Below are 20,104 nucleotides of genomic sequence, written 5' to 3' on the forward strand. Positions count from 1 at the left end.
AAGAGCCTCACCAGGCACCCTGGAGGAAGCTGCTCTAGGCCACCGATCAGGCGGGGCACCGCTGATTGTACCGGGAGAGGGGAGTGCAAGCCCCCGGTCATGCTGGGAACCACCGGTTACCCTGGGAGAGGCCAGTGCAGGCCACTCACTGGTCGTGCGGGGTCAGCTGGGTAAAATCAACTGGGCAAGCCCCGGTCACCTGCCGTGATGACCCCTGGTCCGAATTAGGGGGGATGGCGGCCGCAGCGGGGTGGTGAGGTCACAGCCCAAGACACTGGTTAGACTGGTCGGTCAGGCCACCGCCGCCGCGGGCACCGGTCAGCCCGAGCCAGGCAGCCCAGAGCTTGGGGGCAGAGGGAGCCCCGCTCCGGGCCCGGGGCCGGGCGCTGGGAGGTCCGCTCCGGGCAGTGGGAGGTCTTGGCGGGGCGCCCGGGTTTGAGGTGGGGGGGGGGGACTCAAGGGGGGGCTCGGGAGGGCGGGGCGGGGCGGGGCTGCCAGGGGCGGGGCCTGATCGCTCCCAGCCCCGCGGCCGCCGGAGCCGCAGCCCGGGCAATCGCCGCCCCGCTGCCGCCGCCGCGAACATGGAGCCCCCGGACGCCCGGGCCGGGGCGCGCAGGGCCCCCAGGCTGCTGGTGCTCGCGCTCCTGCTGGGGGCGCACCCAGGTACGGCCGAGGCAGAGAGCAGGGAGCCGCTGGGGGCGGCCCCTGGGGACCCCGGGAAAGGGAAGGGGGAAGGGGATCTCCTCGACCCCAGGAAGCCAAACGTGGGAGCCCCGGGGAGGAGGGATACGGGAGCACGGGGGATACCCTTCCCAACGAGCGAGCTGGGGACGGCCCGGCAGAGGGGCTGGGCAGACGCCGGCAGGCAGCGGGTTAGTCACCACCTGAGAAGCCAGCCCCCTCCGCGCTCGGGACCAAGGAGCGAAGGGGCCCTCAGCCCCTGGAATCGGAGTCCCGGGACTCCTGCTTCCTCAGACCCAAAGGTCCAGGCCTCCAGTGGCCGGAGTGGCTTCCCCAGGACACAGGAGACCAAAACCCCAGGGCTTCCCTCTGAAAGGTTCTCAAGTTTTGCGAGGGTCGGGGACCTTCCAGCTGGATCGCAGGGAACCACATGCGTTTGAGGCTTCCCCCCGATCTGGACTCAGAGCCAGGCTCTAAAGAACTCCCCTCCCTCGCGGAAGGGCTGGAGCGCTGGCCCTGGGCAGTGACGGCGGAACAGTGTTTCCGAGTGACCGTGCCCTCTTCCTGGGTTCCAGATAAATCCACACACCTGCGTGGTGGTGGGATGGGGAGGAGGCCTTGAGGGGCTGGCAGCCAGGGACAGAGAGATCTCTCCATCCTCCTCCTGTCTGTTGCTCAGACTAGCCCCAGGCACCAGCCTGGCCCCACACCCCTCCCCTGGGACAGGCCTGGGCCGGAGGTGGGTGCCTGGGAATCCAGGCCCCTGGCACAAGCATGGCAAGTGGTGGGTCCCCAGGGGCAGGGCTGGGTCAAGCTGGGCGGGGAAGGAAAGGGAGGTTCTCAGAAGTGAGAGCTGATGCCAGGATGCCAGCCCAGAGGGTGAGAGAGCATGGTTTCCCCAATGGGAACAGCTCTGTCTGCCAGGATCCTGGGACAGGAGTCCAGCCGCCCCCACTCCCGCTCCCTTCTCCCTCAGGACCCGCCATCCTGGGCCTCACCGCTCGCCTAATCGGAGGGGACACACCTTATCCCCTTCCCTGCTCGGCAAAGAGGCAGAGGGGCCAAGGGGTGGGTAGGGGGATCTGGTGCCAGGCCGGGCAGGTCTGGGCCAGCCTGTCCCTCCCACATTCCTGAAACCTGCCCAGCCCTGTCCCCCCTGACCGCCCCCACACACCCATTCTGCCTCAGCTGCAGCCCCGGCCCCCGACTCCTGACAGAGACCCAGGGGCTGAGAGAGACGGAGACAGACTGTCAGGCTGACAGAGAGGCAGAGACTGTGGGACTAGAGATGGAGACCCAGAGTGAGAGACACAGATCCCTGGCGACGTGCCAGGCCCTGCGCAGGGTGCTGGAGGCCAAGGGATGAGCCAGAGCTGGCCCTGCCCTTGGGGGGCGGCTGGTCTAGTGCAAAACACAAGGACAGGTGCGGTCTTACCCCAGGAGGATTGGATAGAAGCAGCCAGGGCCCTGTGTGGCCCGGGGGAGGAGCCCGTAGTCCTGTGGAGAGAGATGGAGACAAATGCTGATGGGAGGGAGGAGGGGCTGGGGTCCTGGACCCTGGGTCTGAGGGAGGAGGGCACTGGGAGCCAGGACTCCTGGGTCTGAGGGAGGAGGGCACTGGGAGCCAGGACTCCTGGGTCTGAGGGAGGAGGGCACTGGGAGCCAGGACTCCTGGGTCTGAGGGAGGAGGGCACTGGGAGCCAGGACTCCTGGGTCTGAGGGAGGAGGGCACTGGGAGCCAGGACTCCTGGGTCTGAGGGAGGAGGGCACTGGGAGCCAGGACTCCTGGGTCTGAGGGAGGAGGGCACTGGGAGCCAGGACTCCTGGGACCTGGGGGAGGAGGGCACTGGGAGCCAGGACTCCTGGGTCTGAGGGAGGAGGGCACTGGGAGCCAGGACTCCTGGGTCTGAGGGAGGAGGGCACTGGGAGCCAGGACTCCTGGGTCTGAGGGAGGAGGGCACTGGGAGCCAGGACTCCTGGGTCTGAGGGAGGAGGGCACTGGGAGCCAGGACTCCTGGGTCTGAGGGAGGAGGGCACTGGGAGCCAGGACTCCTGGGTCTGAGGGAGGAGGGCACTGGGAGCCAGGACTCCTGGGTCTGAGGGAGGAGGGCACTGGGAGCCAGGACTCCTGGGTCTGAGGGAGGAGGGCACTGGGAGCCAGGACTCCTGGGTCTGAGGGAGGAGGGCACTGGGAGCCAGGACTCCTGGGTCTGAGGGAGGAGGGCACTGGGAGCCAGGACTCCTGGGTCTGAGGGAGGAGGGCACTGGGAGCCAGGACTCCTGGGTCTGAGGGAGGAGGGCACTGGGAGCCAGGACTCCTGGGTCTGAGGGAGGAGGGCACTGGGAGCCAGGACTCCTGGGTCTGAGGGAGGAGGGCACTGGGAGCCAGGACTCCTGGGTCTGAGGGAGGAGGGCACTGGGAGCCAGGACTCCTGGGACCTGGGGGAGGAGGGCACTGGGAGCCAGGACTCCTGGGTCTGAGGGAGGAGGGCACTGGGAGCCAGGACTCCTGGGTCTGAGGGAGGAGGGCACTGGGAGCCAGGACTCCTGGGTCTGAGGGAGGAGGGCACTGGGAGCCAGGACTCCTGGGTCTGAGGGAGGAGGGCACTGGGAGCCAGGACTCCTGGGTCTGAGGGAGGAGGGCACTGGGAGCCAGGACTCCTGGGTCTGAGGGAGGAGGGCACTGGGAGCCAGGACTCCTGGGTCTGAGGGAGGAGGGCACTGGGAGCCAGGACTCCTGGGTCTGAGGGAGGAGGGCACTGGGAGCCAGGACTCCTGGGTCTGAGGGAGGAGGGCACTGGGAGCCAGGACTCCTGGGTCTGAGGGAGGAGGGCACTGGGAGCCAGGACTCCTGGGTCTGAGGGAGGAGGGCACTGGGAGCCAGGACTCCTGGGTCTGAGGGAGGAGGGCACTGGGAGCCAGGACTCCTGGGTCTGAGGGAGGAGGGCACTGGGAGCCAGGACTCCTGGGTCTGAGGGAGGAGGGCACTGGGAGCCAGGACTCCTGGGTCTGAGGGAGGAGGGCACTGGGAGCCAGGACTCCTGGGACCTGGGGGAGGAGGGCACTGGGAGCCAGGACTCCTGGGTCTGAGGGAGGAGGGCACTGGGAGCCAGGACTCCTGGGTCTGAGGGAGGAGGGCACTGGGAGCCAGGACTCCTGGGTCTGAGGGAGGAGGGCACTGGGAGCCAGGACTCCTGGGTCTGAGGGAGGAGGGCACTGGGAGCCAGGACTCCTGGGTCTGAGGGAGGAGGGCACTGGGAGCCAGGACTCCTGGGTCTGAGGGAGGAGGGCACTGGGAGCCAGGACTCCTGGGTCTGAGGGAGGAGGGCACTGGGAGCCAGGACTCCTGGGTCTGAGGGAGGAGGGCACTGGGAGCCAGGACTCCTGGGTCTGAGGGAGGAGGGCACTGGGAGCCAGGACTCCTGGGTCTGAGGGAGGAGGGCACTGGGAGCCAGGACTCCTGGGTCTGAGGGAGGAGGGCACTGGGAGCCAGGACTCCTGGGTCTGAGGGAGGAGGGCACTGGGAGCCAGGACTCCTGGGACCTGGGGGAGGAGGGCACTGGGAGCCAGGACTCCTGGGTCTGAGGGAGGAGGGCACTGGGAGCCAGGACTCCTGGGTCTGAGGGAGGAGGGCACTGGGAGCCAGGACTCCTGGGTCTGAGGGAGGAGGGCACTGGGAGCCAGGACTCCTGGGTCTGAGGGAGGAGGGCACTGGGAGCCAGGACTCCTGGGTCTGAGGGAGGAGGGCACTGGGAGCCAGGACTCCTGGGTCTGAGGGAGGAGGGCACTGGGAGCCAGGACTCCTGGGTCTGAGGGAGGAGGGCACTGGGAGCCAGGACTCCTGGGTCTGAGGGAGGAGGGCACTGGGAGCCAGGACTCCTGGGTCTGAGGGAGGAGGGCACTGGGAGCCAGGACTCCTGGGTCTGAGGGAGGAGGGCACTGGGAGCCAGGACTCCTGGGTCTGAGGGAGGAGGGCACTGGGAGCCAGGACTCCTGGGTCTGAGGGAGGAGGGCACTGGGAGCCAGGACTCCTGGGACCTGGGGGAGGAGGGGCTCTGTCTGGAGGGCTGTCCCCAACAGAGGCAGAAAGAGCTCAGTGGCTCTCCTGTAGGTGCCCAGGCCGAGGTCCACTTATCCGTGCCTTCCCTGGTGGAGGTGATGAAAGGGGAGCCCGTCGCCCTGAACTGCACCCCCCTGGGGGCCCACGACCATTTTGTGCTGGAATGGTTCCTGGTGAGTGCTGCAGGCTGGGGGCCAGAGGGTGGCCAAGGGGCCTGGGGGTCAGGGCACCACAGGGCTGCAAACGTGCGTTCCCTCCTCAGAGCCCAAAGGACCTAAGGGCTCCATCCAGCTGCCTTTCCATTTTACAGATGGGGAAATTGAGACCCCCGCCAGGGGAAGGACACTCCAAGGTCCCCTGGTGTCTGGGCACAGCTGAGACTAGAAAGAAGTCGCCCCGTTCAGAGCGCAGGCTCCAGAGAGAGACCATTCAGAGACAGACAAGGAGATAGCGGGAGACCCCAGGGGTGCAGGACTAGAAGGAGAGAGGAAAAAAGAGGAGATAAGAGGCAGAGACACAGGGCTGGAGAGGGAGACAGAGAGAGGAAGAGAGATAAGAACAGAGTGTGATGGAGAACAAGGGACCTGGACCTGGGGAGAGGAAACCCACACGCAGGCCAGGGAACAGGGGACCGGAGGGAGGTGACAAGAGGAGGCAGGTGACCCAGAGAGCAGCAGATGGAAAAGGTCGCGGAGAGAGATAAAGAGACACTGGGGGAGGCAGGCCAGGCGGCCTGGAGCTGAGCCCCCCCCCACCGCCGCCCACAGGCAGACCGCTCTGGGGTCCGCCACCGCCTGGCCTCGGCCGAGCTGCAGGGCTCCGAGCTGCAGGGCACGGTGCATGACTCTCGGGGCCGCAGCCCCCCGTACCAGCTGGACGCCCGGGGGCGCCTGGTGCTGACCGAGGCCCAGGTGGGCGACGAGCGGAACTATGTGTGCGTGGTGAAGGCGGGCGCGGCGGGCAGCGCCGAGGCCACCACGCGGCTCCACATGTTCGGTGAGTGTCTGCGGGCCCCCCCCACGGAAGAGGCGGGTGGGCGAGCGCCCAGGAGAGGGGCTCCTGACCCGACCGTCTCCCCCACAGCAAAACCAGAGGCCACCGAGGTCTCCCCCAACAAAGGGATCCTGTCTGTGGTGGATGACTTTGCCCAGGAGGTACCTCGGGCTGGACCTCAATTCCAGGGTCGGGGGTGGGGGGGACGGGGGTGAGGGGGCTGGGAGGTGGGGGAGGTTTGCACTCCTGCATCCTGGGGGAGGAGAGACTCCTGTATCCGGAGCGAGGAGAAGTCCCCAGGAAAGAGGGCCCCCTCCCCGCCCCCCGCACCGACCTCAGGGCCCAGGGCCACGCCTGTGTCTGCCTTAGATCGCCACCTGCAACAGCCGGAACGGGAACCCGGCCCCCCAGATCACGTGGTACCGGAACGGGCAGCGGCTGGAGGTGCCCATGGAGGTGAACTCAGGTGAGCGGGCGCGGGAGCCCAGCTGGACGCGGGACGGCGCCGGGTGGTGGCGGGGGGGGGGCTGGCTGACCCGCCGCCTCCTCCCTCTCTGCCAGCCGGCTACATGACCAGCCGCACGGTGCGGGAGGCCTCAGGCCTGCAGTCTCTCACCAGCACCCTCTACCTGCGGCTCCACAAGGCCGACCGGGACGCCAGCTTCCATTGCTCCGTGCGCTATCACCTGCCCGCGGGCCAGCACGGCCACCTGGACAGCCCTGCCTTCCGCCTCACCCTGCACTGTGAGTCCAGGCTGGTCCCCACCTCCCCGGCCGCGGCCCCCTCACATCCCTGAGGCCTGGCCCCGCAAGCCCTCCAGGCAACCCCCCCCCCCCCCCCCCCCCCCCCCCCGTCCTGACCTCTGACCGCCTCGAGTGCCCGGAGGCCCACAGAGCCTCGCACCTCTCACACCTACGCCCTGCCCTCTCACACCAGCTCGGGGTCCCCCACGCCGACCTCTGACCCTTGACCTGCACTCTCAGCTCAGCTCCACCTCTGACCTCTCTGGTCGCTGAACTCAGAATAAGCGGGAACCTGAGCTATGACAGATGTGACCTCTACCCTTTGACCGACCGCAGCCTTCCCCTTGGCTGGGGCCTGACCTCTCTCCCCTAACCCAGCCCTTGCCTTTTACCCTTGACCTGACCTACCCTCGACCCTGACCGTGAGTCTGCCCTGACCCGTCTTCCCCTTTGCCCTTTCTCTTAGATCCCACGGAACACGTGCATTTCTGGGTGGACAGCCCCTCCACCACCGAGGGCTGGGTACGCGAGGGGGACTCCGTCCAGCTGTTTTGCCGGGGGGACGGCAGCCCCAACCCGGAATATACATTCTTCCGCCTTCAGGTGACTCACCCCGTCGTTCCTTTGGAAGTCCTGGCCCCTGACCTCTGTGACATATTGGCCCCCGCCGACTTCTGACCTTTCACCTGGGTGGCCCCCGGCTTAGCGAGGCGCCTGCCTGTTGACCCAGGAGCTCACAGGACCTCTGAGCCCTGACTTGAGAGAGTCCTAACTCAGCTCGATACCCAGCCGGGGTGGCCCCTGGCCTGGCAGGGCCTCTGCCCCCTTGCTTGAGTGGGCTCCGATCTAGCACGATGCTAACCCGGTGACCCCTGACTCTGACCCGGTTGACCCCGACCCAGCATGACCCCCGCCCCCACCCCCGGACCAGGGCGGCTCCTGAGCCGGGTTCCTCATCCCTGGTCACCCAGGACAAGCAGGAGGACGTGCTGAAAACAAATCTTGAGGGGAACTTGACCCTGGAGGGGGTTCAGCGGGGCCAGAGCGGGACCTACGGCTGCAGGGTGGAGGACTACGACGCTGCTGAGGACGCGGAGCTCTCCAAAACCCTGGAGCTGCGCGTGGCCTGTGAGCATCCCGGGGGGATGGGCAGGGGGACCCCGGCACCAGCGGCCTCCTCGCCCTCACCCCCACACAGCCCCGCCGGCAACCCTTTCCACTTCTGGGGTCCTCGTCCTGGTCTGGATGGTCCCCTCTGCCCCCTGCGTGCCTGCCCCAGCCCCAGCCCCCTCCAGTCTCCCATACGAAGCGGCCAGAGAGCTCACTCCAAAGCACACACCTGATATCCCCCCACTCTGAACCGGCCGTGGCTCCCGAGTGCCCCGATCCACCCCGGCCTTCAAGGCCCAACTGGCTGGCCGCGCCTTTGGCTGACCCATCTCCCCACCAAGGCAGTCTCCTCATCCCAGGCGAGCTCCTCTCGTTTCCAGGTTAACACCCCTGCTTTCTACCATCCACTTTCCAGCCTTCTAGAAAGCCTTCTTTCTGAGTCTCCTTGCACCTGAGCGCTGTGCAAAGGCCCTGCTCCTCCTTGGCCCTCCTTCTGCCTCCTTTCCTGGGGCTAGACCCCGTGACCAGGGCTGGGGAGACATCTATGAACGAGACAGCCCAGCCCCCACCTTCACAGAGATCTCGGTCAAGTAGGGGAGACAGGTGGTGAATGCTGAACAAGGTGCTTTGGGTAGCGATGGAGCCCCTATAGGGACTGACGCAGAGTGAGGGGATGAGGGACTGGCCAGGCGAGCGGGGACTGTTCTAGATGGAGGATGGTGCAGGCTCCCTCTGTCTCCGTCCCCAGGGAGCAGATTCGGACTCAGAGAGATGCAGGCAGGAGGTTTATGGGAAGCGCCTTGGGATCCCCACCGATGGAGGCTGGAGTGGAGGCTGGGGAGGGCACGGAAGCAGGACTGGGCAGAGGCAGAAGATTGGTCTCAGTTGTAGTCTAAAGGTCTCAGTCGGCCCTGCAGGGTGCTGAGGAAGCTGGGATGGCCCCACTTGGGGGTAAGGGAGCTGGGCCTTCATAACCCCACACCAACCGGGCATTGCACGTGGCCTGCCCGAGGAAGGGGGCATGACCTTGAGCGAGGGGCTCTCCGCAGCTGAGGCAGTTCCCAGAGAGGGCTGACAGCTGAGGGCTGACAGCTGACATCCTTCTCAACAGCTGGGGGAGAACAAATCCTTCAGCGCTAGAGGGGAAATCTCAGTGTCCACCACGGGGGGACAGAGAGGCCTCCCTGAGAAGGGGCCGTTTGGGAAAACCAAAGAATGGAATCAGAAACACGAAGAGCCGGAAGAGGAGCTCCCAGGCCGGGGGAACAGCAGGTGCGAAGGCCCCGAGGCAGGACCCAACATGGCGTACTGGAGAGAAACCAAGAGAGTAGGGTAGCTGGTGTTTGGGACAAAGGTTGGGGGTGGGCGTGCGGTGAGAAGTGAGGTTGAGGAGGTAGGTAGAGGTCAGACCAAGCAGGATCCTGGGGGCTTTACCAAAGAATTTGGTCTCTATATACTGGGTAACCACTGCGAGATTTCACACGGAGGGCAGGGCTGACGGGTGGGTGTGTGGTTCGAAAAGATCCGTCTGGCAGCTCAGGGGAGGAAGCCTGGCCAGCGGGGACACCGGTGAGGAGGTGGCTGCAAGGTGGTCCGGGCAGTCGGACCCGGACGTCAGAGACGGAGAGAAGTGGGAAGGTCCATTTTGAAGGCAGGGCAGACAGGGGCTCGATGAAAAGATGGGTAGAGGGGTTTGGGTGGTCAATCCGAGAAGGAACACCTTGTCACCACCCCCCCCCCCCGACCGGTCATGCATTAACTGTGGGCCCAGTCATCGGCTCTGGAAGAAGGTGGCTGAGATGGGGCCTGTGTTTTCGAGTTAGATGTGGGCTCAAGGCTTGGCCTGGATGGGAGCCTGGAAAGTCCGTGGAGAGAGAGAAAACAAGGAGAAACACCTGACAAGCTCTTCTTCTGGTTGTACACTCACATCTGCGCCCCCCCCCCCCCCGCCACCCGGTCGCCCTAGAGAGCCCCTAAGCCGAGTGGGTGAGGGTCTGGGGAAGGTGACAGTCTGTCCCCGCCTCCAGACCTGGACCCCCTTGAGCTCAGCACCAGGGAGGAACTTTCCTTACCCTTGGGCAACAGCACAGCCGTGAACTGCTCCGTGCAAGGTCTGCCCACGCCTGCCCTGCGCTGGACCAAGGTGAGAGAGAAAGGAGCCCCGCGGCCTGGGGACCCTCAGCCTGCACCCTCTCCCGTCTCTCGACCCCTCCCTCACACCCGCCTGGCCGCCTCCTCCTCTCCCTGCCAGGACTCAATCCCCCTGGGGAACGGCCCCACGCTCTCTCTGAGCTCCATCACCTTCGATTCTGCGGGCACCTACATCTGTGAGGCCTCCATGCCCACCGTCCCCCTCCTCAGCCGCGCCCAGAGCTTCAAGCTGCTGGTCCAAGGTTCGGGATGGGGCAGGTTTGGTGGGGGACAGCGGGCGGGCGGCTGGGGGGTGGGGGAGCGGGACAAATGAGACGGGTCCACGGCTGGTGCCTCTGTCTTCTGTTCCTGTCCCCTCTGCCCTTGTCTTTCTGTCCCCCTCCTTCCCCTTCTCCGATGGGCCTCCCGCTCTCCCCCCACCGCCACCCACAGGGCCACCAGAATTAAGGGCAGAAGAGACCCAGCCCAGGAGTGAGGGCAGCTGGAGGGAAGGAGACGAAGTCAGGCTGGTCTGCTCTGCCCGCGGCTACCCGGAGCCCAAACTCAGCTGGAGCCAGCTGGGGGGCAGTGTAAGGGACCTTCCCCCCCATCCCGAGCCCTGCGGGACCCAGGCGCCCTCCCCCAAGCCCCTTGGGGAATCCTGCCCTCTCCCCGATCGCGGCCAGCCACTCCCCCGGGAGACTGGCCGTCTTCACCTCTGCCCTCACCCGAGCCCTTGAGCCCACGGGCCGGGGCTGACCCAAGCCTCCACAGCCAGCAGAGCCGGCCCCCGGAGGGCAGGGCTGGGTGAGCAGCTCCCTGACCCTGAAGGTGACCAGTGCCCTGAGCAGAGACGGGGTCTCCTGTGAGGCCTCCAACCCCCACGGGAACGCCCTGCACGTGTTTCACTTCGGCTCTGGTGAGGAACTTGGTGGTGGTGGGTGGGGTTGTGCACAGGACCCTGGCGGGGGGACAGACAGAGCACCGCTGGCTGACCCCCTCCTCCTCCGTCCTGTCCCTGCAGTGGCGCCCCAGACTTCCCAGGCCGGAGTGGCTGTCATGGCCGTGGCCGTCAGCGTGGGCCTCCTGCTCCTTGTCGTTGCTGCCTTTTATTGCATGAGACGCAAGGGTCGCCCCGGCTGCTGCCGGCAGGGGGAAAAGGGGGCTCCGTGAGTGGCCTGCAACCCTGGAATTGACTTCTGTGACCCGACCCCACCCCTGCACCCGACTCTGACTTCGCCTCCAGCCTGAACCCCGAACCCAGCCCACGTGGCCAGCCTCAGCTCCCTCCTGTCCTCAACCCCAGACCCAAACACATCCCCGGCCCTGACCCCAACCCCGACCCGCATCTCATATTCAACCCCAGACCCCGAACACATGCCCAGACAGCCCCAACCCCAAACCCGGTTTGTAGCCAACCTCAACCTCTCCAACCCTCAGCGCCAGTCCCCGCCACACCCCTAACCTCGCTCTGAAGCCCGGTGTCTCCCTCAACTGCATCTCCGGCCCCTCCCCTCCATGCTTCCCTCGTTCCCATCCCCCCCCTTTTTTTTTAAGTTTATTTGTTTTGAGAGAGAGAGAGAGATTGTGAGCAGGGGAGGGGCAGAGAGAGAGGGATAAAGAGAATCCCCAGCAGGCTCCGCACTGTCAGTGCAGAGCCAGACACGGGGCTCGATCTCACGAACCGCGGGGCTCACGACCTGAGCTGAAACCAAGACTGAGTCGCTTAACCGACCTCGTTCCCAGGCTCCCCACCTCATTCCCATTCCTGACTGATTTCGTCTCTATCTAACCTCTCCTGAGCCTGAGCTCACGGCCACCCTCCGCTCCAATTCGTAGCCACCTCCAGACCCATCTCCAACTCCTACAGCGTCCTGCCCACCCGTCCCTAACCCCAAAGCCTTTACCACCCCCCACCCCATCCCCCAAGGCCATCCCAACCGGAAGAGCCCCATCCTCGGTCCTTCCCCCAGGCGTGACCGCCTCCAACGTGCCTTCTCCTCTCCCAGGCCACCTGGGGAGCCAGAGCTGAGCCACTCAGGGTCGGAGCGGCCTGAGCAGACAGGTCTTCTCACAGGAGGCGCCTCTGGAGGAGCCAGGCATGGCAGCGGGGGCTTCGGAGATGAGGTGGGTGAGGGCCTGGGCACCCTGATGGCCGGTGGGGAGAGCTGCGGGGAGGCGGGGAGGGGTGGAACGGCCCTCGTGAGCACAGGCGCAGGCTGACCTCTCTACCTCGTCCCCAGTGCTGAGCCCAAGGGCCTCCGAGAGGCTGCACTAGACCCGACATCAGAGAATCAGCGTCAGAGAACCAGGCCTGCTCACGCCTCCGCCCGCCCCCACCTTCCCACTTCTCCCCGGCCCTCCCTTCCCTTCCTTCCTCTGCAGGCTGGGCAGGGACCTACAGCAGCCACTGCTGCGGGGAGGGGGGGAGGGGCGGTGGGGAGGAGGGGACCTTCCTCCAGGGAATGTGACTCTCAGGCCCCAGAATAGCTCCTGGACCCAAGCCCGGGACCTGGCCCGGGACAGGACGAGGCTCCGAGGCTCCACGGCTCTGAGGGTCGGCCGGCTCGGGCGAGTTTTACCTCCCGCCCCCGTTACCGGTCCCCCACCCCACCTGACGTCCTACTGCGTAGTCCGACACTGGATCCGGGCCCCTGCCCCCACCCCAGCTCCCATCATCTGTGGACACTGGAGTCCGGAATAAATGCTGTCTGTCACATCACGCCAGGCTGTGGGCAGAGCCTCCTGTGGGGGACGAGACGGGAAGGGGGCGCAGGTGACACTCCCGGCCCCCACCCTCCTTGCAAGACCTGGGAGAAGTCTGATGTCACGGAGAAAGAATAAGAAAGAGGGTGGAAGAGTGAGGCGCCAAGGGTTCAGAGGGCGCTGAGAACCGGCGCCCTCTTGGAGGATGGGGTGCTCTTCCCATAAGGAAAATTCTCAAATCTGTCTTGCAGAGCCCGAGGGAATTGAAGCTGCAGGATGGGGGGGAGCTGTGGAGGGGATGGAATTAGGGTGGAGCCGCGCCCTCCGGGGGAGGCATGGTGTTTGCAACGGAGGGTTCCCTAGGGAAGGAGGGGTGGCTTAGAGGAACCCACAGAAGGGTTTCCGGGGCAGAGAAGAGAGATAGCAAAAACAGTGAGGCCGGTTAGACTCCCTGAGGCTAAGGAAGAGCGATTTGAGAGAGAGATGGAAAGAAGGGGAGGTGGGGAAGGGGGTGGACCGCAGAAGCTCAGAGGAGATAAGAGCGAGACAGAGATCTGGGGAGAGAGAGGCAGAGACGGACAAACAGGGACAAGGAGAGCCAGAGAACTGGGACTCAAAGACAAGTACCGTCAGAAAGGGAAAGAAAACAAGGCCGAAAGGAGCAGCTGAGAAGCAGCGGGAGGGGGGTGGGAGATGGGTATGTGTGACCTTGGCCGAGGGGCCACCTCCCGGAGCCCATCAAATGGAGAGCAGTCACATCTGGCCAGTGGAGGGCCACCATAAGGCATGCGCATGCCGGGAGGTCTCTGCCCTCTGGCCTCCAGTCTCGGGCAAGTGGTTCTGCTTCTCTGTCCTTAGTTTGTTCATCCACAAAATGGACAAAGTGGGGTCCATCACCGTGGGAAACTGGCGAGCTGCTATGGGAGTCTCCTGGTAGGCGACCGAGCAGCACTTCGGGGTCCCCCGGTACAGAAGAGCTCACCGGCCTAATTAAGATGCTCGGATCCCACTGTTTATTGAATCAGCTTAAAACAAATGAGAGAAGCTGGAGAGAAGAGGTGGGTTAACCCACTTAGATCAGGGCACGAGTGATCAAAGGTCCCCACCACCTGAGTTCTGGGACACACACAGCTCTGAAATCGTGTCTCACGGCATGGCTCTGATGCTCACGGTGGAGGGTGAACCAGGGGGTTCTGCACCCAAAAGGGTGTCAGGGCCACGTGGGGGCAAACGCCCCTAGCCATGACTGTAGCTGTTTGAAAACCTGCTTGCCAGCCATGGCGTTTACCTCCATGGCTTGGGCACAGGCGTCAGGGAACAAAGCTGGGGGTCACCAACAAGAAGCGCCTATGGACACACAGACACTTGGGGCTGCCTCGACCCTTCCATCCTTCCCATCTATATTGAAATCATTTTTGGGGCGCCTGGGTGGCGCAGTCGGTTAAGCGTCCGACTTCAGCCAGGTCACGATCTCGCGGTCAGTGGGTTCGAGCCCCGCGTCAGGCTCTGGGCTGATGGCTCAGAGCCTGGAGCCTGTTTCCGATTCTGTGTCTCCCTCTCTCTCTGCCCCTCCCCTGTTCATGCTCTGTCTCTCTCTGTCCCAAAAATAAATAAATGTTGAAATCATTTTTGTGCAGGTTACTTTTTTCTTTAAGTCGGCTCCCACGCCCAAGGTGGGGCTTGAACTCACCACCCTGAGATCAAGAGTTGTGAGTTCTACCAACTGAGCCAGCCAGACGCCCCTATGTTCAAATTATTCTTTTTTTTTTAATTTTTTTTTTAACGTCTATTTATTTTTGAGACAAAGAGAGACAGAGCATGAACGGGGGAGGGGCAGAGAGAGAGGGAGACACAGAATCAGAAGCAAGCTCCAGGCTCTGAGCCATCAGCCCAGAGCCCGACGCGGGGCTCGAACTCATGCACTGTGAGATCATGACCTGAGCCGAAGTCGGACGCTCAACCGACTGAGCCACCCAGGCGCCCCCATATTATTCTTAATAAGTCTACCAGGCCCCATGAGTTGCTTCTCTTTTTTTTTTTTTTAAGTTTATTTATTTATTTCAAGAGAGAGAGTGCACATGAGAGGGGAAGGCGGAGACAGAGAGAGAGAGAGAGAGAGAGAGAGAGAGCGCGAGGAAATCCCAAGCAGGCTCCATACTGTCACTGCAGAGCTTGATAACAGGGCTTGAACTCACCAACCGTGAGATTATGACTGGAGCCGAAATCAAGAGTGGACGCTCAACTGACTGAGCCATCCCCCCTGGCGCCCCTGTGAGTCGCCTCTTCAGTTCCATCCTTTGTTTCATCACCTATCTGTCTCCTTATTTGTGCGGTTTTCTTGTTTTCTATATGGCAGAAGTGAATATTAAAAAAAAAAATACAGCAGAAACATATAGAGGGTCATAGACTAGTTGAGAGAATTTGATAACCATGCAAAGTGTTTCTTTTTTTTTTTTTTTTTTATAATTTTTTTTTCAACGTTTATTTATTTTTGGGACAGAGAGAGACAGAGCATGAACGGGGGAGGGGCAGAGAGAGAGGGAGACACAGAATCGGAAACAGGCTCCAGGCTCTGAGCCATCAGCCCAGAGCCCGACGCGGGGCTCGAACTCACGGACCGCGAGATCGTGACCTGGCTGAAGTCGGACGCTTAACCGACTGCGCCACCCAGGCGCCCCTCATGCAAAGTGTTTCTACAAAGCCTGTCACAGAGTATGTTTTCGGTATGTGTTTATTATTAGTATCATCATCCGAGGAAAATGGAGGGAAAGAGAGAAAAGCAAAAGAGGGTCCTTTGGTCCAGGGAAGAGACCAGGTGGAGAGAGAGAGACCACTGTAAGAACAGACATTGGTCAGGAGGGATCTGGGGAGCTGGAGAGGGCGTGAGCAGATGGCTAGGGGGAGGGAAGAGAGGGGACCCCAGGGAGGAAGGGGGTGCTCAGCACCTGATCCTTGGGTTAATGAGAGGAGGGTCCCAGCCCTCCTCCCTGGAAGACGTACATTTGCATAAGGTCCCTCATCTGTCTGGCGTCCCAGGCAATTTGCATACAGATGGCAGCCTGTGCCCTCAGCCTGACCCCCCCACCTTGGACAAGGGTCTGGGGGAAGGGGCAAGAGGGATCTCCTGCAGGATCTGGGGCTCCGGGAAGTAAAAGCAAGTTTGCAGTGAACTACCCTTGTTTACAACCTTCTGTGGCTCCCTATTGCTCTCAAGTGCATGAACCGCCCTTCGCCCGGCATTTAGGACCTAAGATGTTGCCCCTCACACACAGCCCACCCCTCCCTCCCTCACACATGCCCCTGCCTTGTGTCTTCGTGACTTTACTATTCCTGGAATGCCCTTCCCGGTTCCCCCCATTGTCATAAAGCTTGCCTGTCCTTCAAAGCCTGGGCATCTGGAAGGATTCTGAAAAGTTTTCACTCCCCTTTTCCTGCCCTGGCAACTTTACAGGAATCTGTGCCTTTTTTGGGCTCCCATAGCTTTTATTAGTAAGGATATGTTTGGCTGCAAACGACCAAAAAAAAAAAAAAAAAAAAAGGAAGTAAAAAATTCGTGTAAATGAAAAGGGAAATTATTCACTCGTATAACCAGGCTGACTATCTTCAGGCATAGCTGGATCCAGGGGCTCAAATAGTCTCATCAGAAAGCTGTCCTGGGGTGCTTGGGTGGCTCAGTCAGTTAAGCATCTGACTTTTTTTCTTTTTTTCCCCCAGTTTATTTATTTCTTTTGAAAGAGAGAGAGAGAGGGGCGCCTGGGTGGCGCAGTCGGTTAAGTGTCCGACTTCAGCCAGGTCACGATCTCGCGGTCCGTGAGTTCGAGCCCCGCGTCGGGCTCTGGGCTGATGGCTCGGAGCCTGGAGCCTGTTTCCGATTCTGTGTCTCCCTCTCTCTCTGCCCCTCCCCCGTTCATGCTCTGTCTCTCTCTGTCCCAAAAATAAATAAAAAACGTTGAAAAAAAATTAAAAAAAAAAATATTTAATGAAAGAGAGAGAGAGAGTGGGAGGGGCAGAGAGAGAGAGAATCCCAAACTGGTTCTGAGCTCTCACTCTCAGCAAGCAACCCAATGTGGGGCTCGGTCTCATGAACTGAACCATGAGATCATGACCTGAACTGAAGTCAAGAGTCAGTCACTTAACTGACCGAGCCACCCAAGTACTCCAAGCATCTGACTCTTGATCTCAGCTCAAGTCCTGTTGTCATCGGGGCCCTGAACTCAAGCCCTATGTCGGGGTGTGAAGCCTACTTAAAAAATAATAATAAAATAAAATAAAATAAAATAAAATAAAATAAAATACAACAAAATAAAACAAAATAAAAGTCATATCAAAAAAATTGTGTTCCTTTAGTATTAATTCAAGAGGAAGTCTCAGGGCTAATTCCCATTGGACTGGAATGGGCCCCACCCCCACCTTTGAACCAATCCCAGTGGCCAAGGGATCAAATGCACTGATTGGCCAGGACAGGATCAGGCTCCCTCTGAACCAAAAAGACTGAGTGTAGGGAATGCCCTATAGGAAAACTTGGTAGTAGGGTAGTAGACTGTTGGAAGAAGAAAAAGAGGTTACAGGTTGCCAGGCAGGTAAGTATTTGGCACCAACTTCAAAGCTCTATCAGAAAGACCTTGGCCTTGTGCCTATACCTCCCGGAGGCTATGGCTCTTCAGCGAAGTGCCATGGGACTTCTCGACACTGAAAGTTGACTCCTCAGGCATGAGACCCACCCAGGCATTTGTCAATCAACATGGCAGTGCGCAGCCTCATGTATGTCCCCTTCCGCCTGTGAAGGGGCGTTAAAGTCCAGCTTACCTTCCTGGGGCTTCCCTCCTGGGCTCAAACATACCCGACAAAGAACAGCCAGAAAGAAAAGCTGAGCTCACTCACTGACAGGGCCAGAAAAGAGCAGGTGCTGCGGGCCCTTCCTGGAAGAAATCTCCCTGGGGACTGGGTATTTTGTTGAAGGGAGAGAGGGGAGTGGGGACAGAGGCAAGGATATTACAGAGCAAATTAGTGGCAAAGCCCTCACTAAAAGCCAGAGATCCTGACCCTCTAGGCTGGCTCCAGACTGGGGAGAGGCCAGGGAGATCACATTTACTACCCACATTTATCCAGCTGGGCTCATACCAGGCTTGTGCCAAGCCTGAGATACATGCTATCTGAAGGACATGTAGGGTAGAGAGGATAAGAGCACGGACTGCCTGGGTTCAAATCCCCGCTTGCTACTTCCTTGCTGGGTGGCTTGGGGCCAATGGCCACCCCGTGCTCAGTGCACTTTTCAGTCAGATGGGGATCACGACAGTGTCTCCTCCGTGGGATTCTTGGAAGGAATTAACTAAGATATGTCAGATCTGGATTTGCCATTAAAAAATATATATTTAATTTAGAGAGAGAGAGAGAGAGAGAGGCAGAGTGAAAGCAGGGGAGGGGCAGAGAGAGGGAGACAGAATCTGAAGCAGGCTCCAGGCTCTGAGCTGTCAGCACAGAGCGCAACGTGGGGCTCCAGCTTGGGAACCGCATGATCACGACCTGAGCGGAAGTCGGACGCTTAACGACTGAGCCACCCAGGCGCCCCTGGATTTGCCATTTTGTAACTTTGTTGGGCCATGTCACTTTCATCTCTCTGTGCCTCAGTTTCCTTATCACATAGGGTCAGGTGTGGGTTATTTGAGATAATATACTGCACTTAAATGTGTACGTGGCACACAGTAAGTGCTAAATACGGTTATTAATAGTATCATTACCAAGAGAAGGCAGGTCAGTAAGAGTCGCCCCTACTTGAGATCTCGCCCTTTGGGGAGGAAAGCTGGGGCGTGTGCTGTGGGGAAGGAGGGCAAGTCTAGGGGCTCCTCTTGGTGGGGACAAGAAGGTCTCAAGCATCTGCGCCCAGCTGATCGGCGACACCCTCACCCTAGAGGAAAGGGAACGGAGGGATTTCAGGGGCTCAGTGGCATCCCCTCCCTCAGCCTCCCGCTTCCCGCCCTCACCCTGCCACACTGGGCGGCCTCACCAGCTCCCCCGGTCAGCCCTAGGAATGTGAAGAGGTAGGTGGGGGTGGGGAGGAGCGGGAGCCTCCGGGGACAGACAAAGGGGCCGAGTCAGAGCGAGAGACACAAAGACGCGAGGAGGCTGGGAAGATAGAAGTGGGACAAGGACAAGGGGAGGGACCGGCGGAATCTGGAGGCCCGACCCTAGCCCAGCCCCGCAGGGCTAGCAGAGCGCGGGGGGCCGGTCTGTGCTGCCCCCTGGCGGGAGGCCGCGGTCACGGGGAGGTAGGGACCGAATACAGGAGAGGACAGGGGGTTTGGCGGGGAGCGAGAGCCACAGAGAACAGAGGCTGGAACAGAGACGTCGAGAGAGACAGAAACAAGAAGGCACATCGAGACACAGGGACAGAGTCAAAGGGATGGAAAGAGACGCGGGGACCAAGTGACACAGGAACGGTGTTAGAAAGACAAAGAGCAGAAACACCAGAAACACAAAGCGACTCCGACACGTGCGGACTCCAGAGGCAGAGAAATAAAGGGACGAAGGAGATCCAAAGATTGTGAGAGACATAAAGCCAGAGGCACAGAGAGGCAAAGAGAAATCTGGAAAGGAATGGCGCAGCGACGCCCAGAGTCCGGGGCAGAGCTTAGAAAGACACAGGATAAACCGAGACGCACCCAGTAGCGAGACAGGCACTGGGCGAGGGGCAAGAACTAGGAAAGTCTCCTGGCGGGCATGGGAGGGTGGGTTGGGGGGGGGTGGTTTCAGCTTGGGGGCGGGGCTCCAGGAGGGGGCGGGCCCATGAGAACCCACGTGCCTCACGCAGGTGTGACGACACTTCAGCTACAGCTGAAGAGGCGGGGACAGAACTTCGCGCGGGGCTGAGACCAGGCGGGACCGAGCTCCCGGGAAGAGGCTGGACCCACTGCCAGTAGAGCGGGTGGGCGGGGCCGTCGCGGAGGCGTGGCTTCAGGGGGCGGAGACCGCTGTAAACTCCGGAGAGGGCGTGACCGAATCTCAACCAGCCGCCCGGAGACGGGGGCGGGGCGCGAGCGGTCTCCTGGAGGGCAAAAGGGGTGGGGTTTGAGCTCCAGGGGAGGCGGAGATTGAGTTCTGGGGGAGGGGCAACATCGAATTCTGGGGAGAGGCAGGTGTAAAACCCTGGGAGGGGGCGGGCGCAGAATGCTGGGCGGGGCGGGAATAAAATCCCGGGGAGGACCAGCGTGGAATCTCAGAGAGGGCGGGACAGCGTGAGCGAGTGCGGCCGGAGCCCAAGGTCGGCTCCGCGGGGGGGGAGGGAAGGGGTGGGTCCTGTGACGTCAGCGAGTCCGAGCTGCCAGAGAGAAGCCTGGGGCCGGGGGCGCCGAGCGGGGAGAGCCCGGCCCCGAGAGCAGAGCCGCGGGAGCAGAGCGGGCGGGAACCGGCCGGGAGCCGGAGCCCCTCAGGCACCTGCTCGACCGCCCAGCCGATCGGCGCTCACGGAGTGGCCCGCAGGCCCCCGCCCGGGCCCAGTCCCACCCCGGGCCCCCCCATGGCCCGGGCCGCAGCCCTCTCGCCGTCGAGATCGTCGCCGACGCTGCCACTCCTGCCGCTGCTGCTGCTGCTGCTGCTCCGGGAAACCGGTGAGAAACCGCAGACGCCCACCCCCCGCGCGGACCCAACCCCTTCCCCACCTTCCGAGTGGGGAAAGACCGAGCA

The 20,104-nt window shown here is 61.9% G+C and overlaps 2 protein-coding genes across 3 annotated transcripts in view; both read left to right on the forward strand.

The window, feature by feature from the left end:
• The first annotated feature begins 506 nt into the window (after nucleotides 1-506).
• Nucleotides 507-12,440, forward strand: BCAM (basal cell adhesion molecule (Lutheran blood group)). 2 transcript variants are annotated; one of them, XM_086690056.1, is made up of 15 exons: nucleotides 507-663; nucleotides 4,793-4,914; nucleotides 5,509-5,737; nucleotides 5,825-5,895; nucleotides 6,104-6,200; nucleotides 6,296-6,478; nucleotides 6,945-7,081; nucleotides 7,450-7,606; nucleotides 9,616-9,731; nucleotides 9,840-9,981; nucleotides 10,172-10,308; nucleotides 10,493-10,637; nucleotides 10,743-10,887; nucleotides 11,728-11,845; nucleotides 11,962-12,440. In XM_086690056.1, the coding sequence occupies exons 1-15, from the start codon at nucleotides 582-584 to the stop codon at nucleotides 11,965-11,967; spliced, it is 1,887 nt and encodes a 628-aa protein (XP_086546182.1). In that variant the 5' UTR covers nucleotides 507-581; the 3' UTR covers nucleotides 11,968-12,440. The 2 variants fall into 2 exon arrangements, with proteins under 2 accessions (XP_086546182.1, XP_086546183.1); XM_086690057.1 differs by lacking the exons at nucleotides 11,728-11,845; nucleotides 11,962-12,440 and having other exon boundaries at nucleotides 10,743-10,891.
• Nucleotides 12,441-19,649: 7,209 nt separating this feature from the next.
• NECTIN2 (nectin cell adhesion molecule 2) overlaps nucleotides 19,650-20,104 on the forward strand; it is a 29,956-nt gene continuing 29,501 nt past the window's right edge. The window contains exon 1 of the mRNA XM_086690060.1: nucleotides 19,650-20,028. Coding sequence (XP_086546186.1) covers nucleotides 19,938-20,028 — 91 coding nt within the window. The 5' untranslated portion in view covers nucleotides 19,650-19,937. The remainder of the gene's footprint in view (nucleotides 20,029-20,104) is intronic.

Source organism: Puma concolor, chromosome E2, assembly GCF_028749965.1.
Source record: "Puma concolor isolate L17-30 chromosome E2, mPumCon1.1.hap2, whole genome shotgun sequence".
NCBI lineage: Eukaryota > Metazoa > Chordata > Mammalia > Carnivora > Felidae > Puma > Puma concolor.

Bases quoted from the DNA above. Each gene is read 5' to 3' on its own strand.
- BCAM (XM_086690056.1), top strand. From the start codon at position 582: ATGGAGCCCCCGGACGCCCGGGCCGGGGCGCGCAGGGCCCCCAGGCTG. The intron at 6,201-6,295 runs GTGAGCGGGCGC...CCTCTCTGCCAG, and splicing joins GCCCATGGAGGTGAACTCAG to CCGGCTACATGACCAGCCGC. The intron at 10,309-10,492 runs GTAAGGGACCTT...AAGCCTCCACAG, and splicing joins GGAGCCAGCTGGGGGGCAGT to CCAGCAGAGCCGGCCCCCGG.